General features: G+C 33.3%; 1 protein-coding gene across 1 annotated transcript in view; it reads right to left on the reverse strand.

Moving 5' to 3' along the window:
* Window positions 1–1,904, reverse strand: part of LOC106459490 (neuroligin-4, X-linked-like) — a 150,809-nt gene extending 148,905 nt beyond the window's left edge. Inside the window, 1 exon segment of the mRNA XM_013919116.2 lies at window positions 639–1,904. Coding sequence (XP_013774570.2) covers window positions 639–1,065 — 427 coding nt within the window. The 5' untranslated portion in view covers window positions 1,066–1,904.
* Window positions 1,905–9,000: the final 7,096 nt, after the last annotated feature.

Consider the following 9,000-nt stretch of genomic DNA (forward strand, 5'->3'; position numbering starts at 1 on the left):
GTGGGATTGACCGTCACATTATAACGCCCCCACGGCTGAAAAGGTGGGATGCGGATTCGAACCCGCGACCCTCAGATTGTGAGTCGAGCGCCTTATCCACCTGGCCATGCCGGGCCACGAACATTGTTTAGCTATACTTGTAATGTACGACCAAAACATACACATAAAGAAGATAAAAATAACAGCTTTTCATTGCCCCGCCAAAATACATCGAACAAAGTCACTGTTTTACCAGTATTTTTCCTCTGTATGTCTGTGTAAACAGGTTTCGTTTATTAACAAAAAAAAAGTCGTTATGTTGTTAGCGCATGTCTATTTTGAAATGTAAAGTAAGAACAAAAAAATAATAGATGTATAAGACATGAGAACACTGTTAATGAAACTGTGTAACTGTTGGATTCAATATAAAACTAAGAAGAGTCAGTATTAGTAAGTAAATAGAGGGATTTTAAACCGCAATCATTATGAAAAAGTAAAGCAAGGAGCATCCCTATTTTACTCAAAAGCCTGGTGTCAACAATTTAAAATATTAATTTAAAGTGTAATTTGTTTTGTAGGGGTTAAATTACAAGAAGTAACTACTAGTACTTGTTTGTGTTTCTTCGTATTATTCTTATCACAACTTATTCAGTTTTTACCTTTTGCAGGGGCATAGATATTCAAGTAGAGACAATCTTCGCTGAAGTTTTGTAGGTAAGGGCGAAGCCTACGAAGATATGCTAGTCTTCCGGCAGGCATTCTTTTCAAAGCTTCGGTTTCATTCTGGATATCCGGGAACTTCTGCGGGCAGACAGGTGCAAGTTTATCAGCTGTCCTGACGCCTTTCCATCTGGGAAGAGTTACTGGTGGCATGAAACGTAGGGACCCTATTGGTGGGCTAGCAAAAGGAACCCCTAGAAAAACATCCACAGGTTGAAGTCGACGGTTTGATAGGGTTCGAACTATGCCCCTTACGGAGCCATACTTTGTATGTACAACCCGCGGGTAGTTCTGGTAGGGCTCACCTTGTAGCTGTTGGAATAGAGCCAAGAAGAGTAAAAAGACAATCACATCCGTGGTCATCATGGCGTACAGATTTATCGGTGAACTGTGTCGTCGCAGCTTCCTAAACACTTCTGAGTGTTGGTCTTATCTCCCGGCCTCAGCCTTAATGTTCGTGGATGACTCGTGTAGCTGGACAAGCCGAACTAGACTTAACTATGTGGTGTAGACCATTCCGACGGACATCAACTTGAAGAAGAAGCTATTTTCACGAGAACGCATCGTTTGATTGCCTTTCGGAAGAACAAGTAGATATTTCTTGGGATCCCCTGTTTATCGTATTATCACTGTAGGACACTTCTTGTAAGGCCATTTACAGCCTTAAGTTTGTCAGTTTAAATCCAGAGTTTTCTTTAAACTTTAACTCTTGACAGTATTAACAAAATACCTTAAATATGCCTGTCCAATAACAATACATTACACAAGAAAACAACAATTGAAATTATTTTGTTAATAATCAAGGACAGTATTCATATTATCAGTAAAATATAGAAGGTAAAAGTTTAGGTTTGACGTTGAACAGGAACCATTTTATTTCGACGCTTTCGAACAAACTGTTTCTATGCTAGTTATCCCACCCGAATCACGAGAGGCTCCAATATTTTGTTAAACCAACCAAAGGAGTATTAAGCCAATATTAAACTATATGACCGCGCGCCAAGCCACTGTCATGAGACGTCTAGTGATGCTGGGAGTGCAGATCATCAGCAACCGTTGAGTCCACACTGAGAGTGCGCATAGGATGCGGGAGTTCACCATTGAAAACACGGGGGAAAGTCACTACTCCCGTATTCACAAAAACTATTGGAGTTTCTAGAGCAACTAGGAAGATGCTGAATAGTTTATCACATTCTACGCCGACATATTTATTTAACGCTGAGGCTTTTGAAACAAAATCTAAAAAGTTAAAAAAACGCTTTTGAATTATCAGTCTCGACACATAGCGTTCGTATAAATATTGCACCTAGTAAATGTTCAGCTCTATCGATTCTGAGAAGCAACACTGCAAAGGTTTTCGAAAACCTTGTAGTATAAAAGTAATAAATTGTAAAGTTCTTAAAAAGTATACCTACATGTTTTCATTTCGTTTCTCCTGCGTTAATATATAAATATATACCATTACAACGGGGTATGAGTACCATTACACTCGTATGTTTATGTTTATAAAAAAATCATGTTTGATTTTGTATCTCACTATCTTTCCCCACTATAAACAAAGAGTGCTAGACATAAAGAAGGGGATATTAAAACCTTAATGTTTTCTTAGAAGTATTTAAACACTTTAAGTGCCACAAAGATGTTTTGTCAGCTTTACTTGTACCACGATATTGTTTAGACAGATAAATTTATATTACAATATGGTGAAGTAAAATAGACTCAAAAACCCATAAACAAATTCAGTATTGAATTCTTGATTGTATGAGATGACTTTTTGAATTTCTGAGAAGAAAAGTGCTTCTTTTTTTATACATGAATTTTGAAATGATTGAAATGCGAGGCTTTTTTAACTAGAAATTTGATTAATACTTTCAGTACTAATGACGTAAAAAGAAAACATAAAATATATGAAAAAAAAGGCACAGTAAACTTATCGGGGAATATTCATAAATGTGAAATGTCGTCAATTTACATAATACTAAAAAAATAATTATCATTTTAAATATCAGTAAGATGAAATAAGTCAATGAAAACGGAAAGAAAGAATGCTTCTCCTAAAATATATAATTTAATCGTTATGGCTCAAATGAAGAAAACGAACTATAGAAGCAATAAATCCAGATTGATATACGGATAATAAAGAACGTTCTAAAATTTAAATTCTAGCAGAATGTGGAGATTTCAAACACTTGAACCTCTTAGTGTTTATTCGTATTAACGACGAAATAGTTTCAAAATATCAGTAGATAAAAGTAATGAAACGCAAGTATCCAAAAACTGGAAAATTAGGGTATTATTATACATGCTTCTTGAAAGGCTGTTAAAACATTATATGTAGATGGTAAAGTAAAATAAATCACTTTTTATGTTCATACAATATATATATCTATATATATTATATGCGCCTAACTGAAACTACCGTTACAAACTATGTAAACTACAATGTACAAAACTTTACTTCTTTTATACGTTATTCTATCGCAAAAATTATTATACAGCTGATAATTCATTCCACTTGACCGTGTAAACATAATGTTAAAACCTCCAGTAAACTGCTAAATAATGAGGGTAATTACATGTTTCAAAAGGTTACTTATTTATATATTGTTTTTAGAATGTTTCGCTCAGTGCTACACAAGGTGTATTGTATATAGGCGTCCTTAACTTTGAACTCGTGGACTACACATATCTGACAGAATAACACTGCTATAGCGCACCCATGGTTTCAAAGTGCGGAGCGGGCACGAGATAACCACTTTGCTACGCCATGCCCTGTTTCAAAAGGGGTAGATTGTTCAATAAAGGATGGCAAAAAATACAGTTTACTTTATGACCAACATTTTCATTTTTATTTCCATTTTACTACTGCAATGTATTTTCATAACCATTCTACTAGATACGAGTGTTTAGTGTTTTGTAATTCTCTTGGTTATCAACTGGACAACTTATACAATTCGAAAGTTGATGGAGGGCATTCATAGCCTTTGTTACACTAACGACTCATAGTTTTACTTTTCTAAATGAGATATAATTTAACATTTACTTTAATTCATTTACATTAAAATGAACTAATTTTCATTCCCATGCTCCTTTGAAAGTAAACCGGATTTTTCACAAATTGTTTACTTCCAAAGTAACGATAAAGAAACCAAGACAAAAAAATTGATGAGATAGAACAATATGAATAGTCTCGACTTATACGTTAATGTAAAAATCGTCGAGAGATTTTCTCCTTTGATGGATTTTTGTGGCCTTTTGTAAAAAGCTAAAGACAAATGTGCTAATGGTTTAAAATACTCTCATACAAAACACACGTAAGCACATATCCGCTCAAATACTAAGGAAACCATAGTCGTATATTTTTTTTATGAAATATTATTATCATTTACTAGACGAAAAAAATGAAAATGTATACAAGTTACTCCACTTGTGTAAACGCCAGTTACATGCTTAAATGTCATATCTATACGCTCTCATCTGTGTCAACGTTTGTCATCTGCTTAAAGGCTATTGACCTGTTTAAACACTATGGACCTAGTTAAATTACAGTAAAAGATTATGCTATTTTTTAAACAGCACTCAACTGTTTAAGCTCTAATGACGTGTTTCAACGTTAACCAGCTGTTTTAACGCTAGTGAATGGTTAATATTACTCAGCTGTTTATACTATAGTGATCTGTTTCAATGTTAGTCAGTTGTTTAAACGCTAACGATCTATTTCAACATTAGTCAGCTGTTTAAATACTAGTGACCCGTTTCAATACTAGTTGACTGTTTAAACGTCAGTGACGTATTTCAGCACTAGTCAGTTGTTTAAACACTAGTGACTAATTTTGAAAACTAGGCAGTTGTTTAAACACTAGTGATTAATTTTGAAAACTAGTCAGATGCTTACACTCTTTTGACCTCTTTCGCCAATAGTCAGCTGTTTAAACGTTAGTAACTTGTTTCCACATTAGTCAGCTGTTTAAACGTTAGTAACTTGTTTCCACATTAGTCAGATGTTTAAACAATAATGAGAAGTTTCAACACTAGTCAGTTGCTTAAAAGCTAGTGATCTGTTTCAATACCAGTCGACTGTTTAAACACTAGTGACCTATTTTTAAAATTTGTCAGCTGTTAAACCTTAGTAAACTCTTTCAACGTTAGTCAACTGTTTCTATATTAGTCAGCTGTTTAAATCCTAGTGGCCTATTTTGAAAATTACTCAGCTGTTTAAACCTTAGTAAACTCTTTCAACGTTACTCAACTGTTTTTGTTAGTCAGCTGTTTCAAACTAGTAAGTTTTTAAACTCTAATTTGAGTATTATTGAAACACGTCATCGGTGTTTAAACAGATGATTAGTGTTGAAACAGGTCACCTAGTAGTGAAACAGGTTACTTGAAACTAAACAGCTGACTACCGATGAAGCATATCACTAGCGTTTAGACAGCTGACTAGTAGTGAAACAGGTCACTTGAAATTAAACAGCTGACTACTGATGAAATACATCACTAGCGTTTGGATAGATGACTAGTAGTGAAACAGGTCACATGAATCTAAACAGCTGTTTACCGATGAAACATATCACTAGCGTTTAGACAGCTGACTAGTAGTGAAACAGGTCACTTGAAATTAAACAGCTGACTACTGATGAAATACATCACTAGCGTTTAGATAGATGACTAGTAGTGAAACAGGTCACATGCGTTTAAACCTGAAACAGGTCACTTGAATCTAAACAGCTGTTTACCGATGAAACACATCACTAGCGTTCAAACAGTTGACTAGTAGTGAAACAGATCACTTGAATCTAAACAGTTGGCTACCGTTGAAAAACAACACTAGCGTTTAACAAGCTGACTAGTAGTGAAACAGATCACTTGAATCTAAACAGTTGGCTACCGTTGAAAAACAACACTAGCGTTTAACAAGCTGACTAGTAGTGAAACAGGTTACTTGAAACTAAACAGCTGACTACCGATGAAGCACATCACTAGCATTTAGATAGCTCACTAGTAGTGAAACAGGTCACTTGAATCTAAACAGTTGGCTACCGTTGAAACACATCACTAGCGTTCAGATAGTTGACTAGTAGTGAAACAGGTCACTTGAATCTAAACAGTTGGCTACCGATGAAACACATCTCTAGCGTTCAGACAGCTGACTAGTAGTGAAACAGGTCACTTGAATCTAAACAGTTGGCTACCGTTGAAACACAACACTAGCGTTTAACAAGCTGGTGCTAGTCATATGTTTAAACGCTTGTAATAGAGTCTAGTTTTCTTTCTTCTTTTTTAACTGAAGAAATATTTATGACGCTATCCTTTGAAATAACTCATCTAAAATTGAATACCAGCTTGCTAAGTAAATTATTCTAGAAAACAACCCGATATATTAGCACGTGGGAAAACTAAATCCAGAGACTATGGTTAAGAATGTTGCCTGCAGTCACATCCAAAATAGTAAGAAAAATCTCGCAAAACTAGTTTTTAATGACTATGTACTTTTTTAAATCTTCAAAATCTAGATTTTATGCAAAATGAAAGGAAAGATACAGTTATTTTTTTAAAATATGTTTCATCTTTCTTTCAACAAAATAGAAAATACTGATTATTACAAAAACAACAATATTATGAAAAAATGTGTGTGTCTGACAATCTGAGTAAAATAATCTGTTGGAATATTTTGATGCTGCTTATTCTTTAAATACCCATGTTACTGTTGGTTGGTAAGAAATACAGAGGATTAAACACACAAAATAAAGCACCGTTATAATAAATGTATTTGAATGTTCGTATGTTATGTTACTAGACATAAGTAAACGAAATTCCTCAGTAACGTATGAAAAGTGATTATTTTCAAAACAGTTTGACCTTTTTAAAAAAAAATTGTGCTTAACAAAATACATATCAATAACATCACGAAAGTTGTTATTATGTCCTTAATTTCCTATTTAGGAGATCAAGGGATTTAGGTTTAATGGGAAATTAAAACACCGTGTATAAATCTAATTTCAAAAGGAAATGCAAACTCCCCCAATATACTGATAAATCTCGCTCATGAGCTGTTTAAATTATAGTTTTAAAATGCAAATATATATAAATTTTTTCAAATAAACTGCATACTTTTTACAAATTCCGAACAAATAAACCGCACATGTAATATTTTCAGAATTAGAGCTTTTGTCCGAGTTTATAGTTATTCGAAGTATACACGATCTTAAATACATATATCAAAAATGTTTGGAATGTAGCCTTCTACTATCATTTCGTCCGTACGCCTTTGTTGCTGTAGGAAATATATATATCAAGTTCTTTGTAAACATAGAGTCGTAATAAAAACCAGTATCATCAAACAGATTAAGTGTTCAATCGTGTTTGAAAATAAAATTTACTACGGTACATGCCCTTAAGTCCGTAAATTCTGTATGAATATGTTAACTTTTTCATAAAACAAGTATAAATAATAAAAATGAATTATTCATTCACGTGTATTTCTTTCTCCTTACCCTGGTGAGATATGACAATAGTATATTAAATATTTTTATGTTTATTTTATACATTAGATAAAAAAGAACTTGGAAATTTTTAAAAATGGGGTTAGTGTTGCAGCGGAGACTTTCACTAATATACTGATGTACGCTTTAAACTTTCTAGATCTGTTTTTTTATCAAGTTGATATCTTATCTTTAAAAAGTAAACTTCTTTTAACCTTGAAGGTTGAATTTAAAAACTGCTCTAAGATTAAACTTTTAAATTGACAACACATTTTAGGTCTCTTTCTTTATGTAGTTTTGTGATTAACAACAAACAAGTTGTCTACTATTTAATTACACATATACACTTTGTTCTAATAATATGTGCAATATCTGTTTCTTGTTTGCTATACCATCACATACAATGTATGTACCGTCGATTGTAGATTCAATTCCCATAAGCTCCACAAAAGTTTTATAAATAATTTAGCATCTCTCTCTCTCTCTACATATTTACACAATTTCTAAATGGACCATACCATGGAGAAATGCTAAGAGGTATAATCAAATTAGATATGTTCTCTAATTGAAATATATTTGTGAAGTAAGTATGTTATCTAGAAGAGCCTTATTTCTTAACGAAATTATCGAGAACTGTATAAATCATCGGATGATTACTCAACGTTTCTTGAAGAATTTTACATGGAAGTAATGTAAATACGTTTCCGCCGACTAAAAGAGCAGTGACATTTTCTATATGTCTAACAGATTATTGTAGTATGCTGAACGAATCAATACTATTTGCTATGAAGACGTTTTGGAGTTATCTCTGCTTAAGAAGTGTTAGAGAGTTTCGATGCTCTACTGAAGAAACACAAAGATCCTCGACGATGACTTTTTTGTGAACCACCTAGTTCTTGTTTTAAACACCTTAAATAAACAAATTTAGTATTTCTATGGAGCTTAAACTAATGACACAAACTTAATTTTAAATAAGCAGTTAATAGGTGTTTTGATCCATCGTTTGTTACATTAATATGCCAAAAGACAGTATATGAAGCTAATACATGCTATATATACAGATATTATTGGGTCTATTGTATGATGGTGATATGTTTATATATATGTGTGTGTGTATGTAAGTAAACACACATTTTTGAATGAGTCCACTAACATGTTAAAACAACATACGACTAATAAAGAAAAGCATCAAAGTTAACTCGATTACACTGTTTTAGATCAAATTATGAGAAAAGTTTGTTTTAACTATAACCAGGTTTCTAGTATAAATACTCTGATGTATGTTTTTATAAAAGTTATTTTTCATACGTTAAGTGCTTTGCGGAACAGAGTAATAGAAAATCTGAGGAGACCAGCACCTAAATTCGCATCTCCATGTAGCATCATTCTGTTATGCTGTCATGCTACATACTGGTGTTACATTCTTCAGCTATTAGGACTAGAATTACTCCTGTCCTTACTGGAAATTCCCCGCTGGGCAAATAAACTACTAGAAGAACAGCAAAGAATATCAACTGAGGTACTCGCTAATTTGTGAGAAGTATAATACGGGTATAATATTTAATTTTCTGAGAGGCGCATCTCTGTTTGTATAATACAATTCAATAGCAAATACATACATTAGTTATCTTACTGTGTTTTCAAATTCATAGAGATACAGAGCGGATCTTAATATAAGGTTAGAGATAGTAGCCTCAGAAGAAGAATCCAGCATTCGAAGAATGGTGTTCCTGAAATACACGGCTAGGTTTAACTTGATTGTGAAATACAAGACTAGGTTTAGCTTGATTGTGAAATACAAGACTAGGTTTAGTCTTGTATT

Source organism: Limulus polyphemus, unplaced genomic scaffold (assembly GCF_000517525.1).
Source record: "Limulus polyphemus unplaced genomic scaffold, Limulus_polyphemus-2.1.2 Scaffold617, whole genome shotgun sequence".
NCBI classification, from domain to species: Eukaryota; Metazoa; Arthropoda; class Merostomata; order Xiphosura; family Limulidae; genus Limulus; species Limulus polyphemus.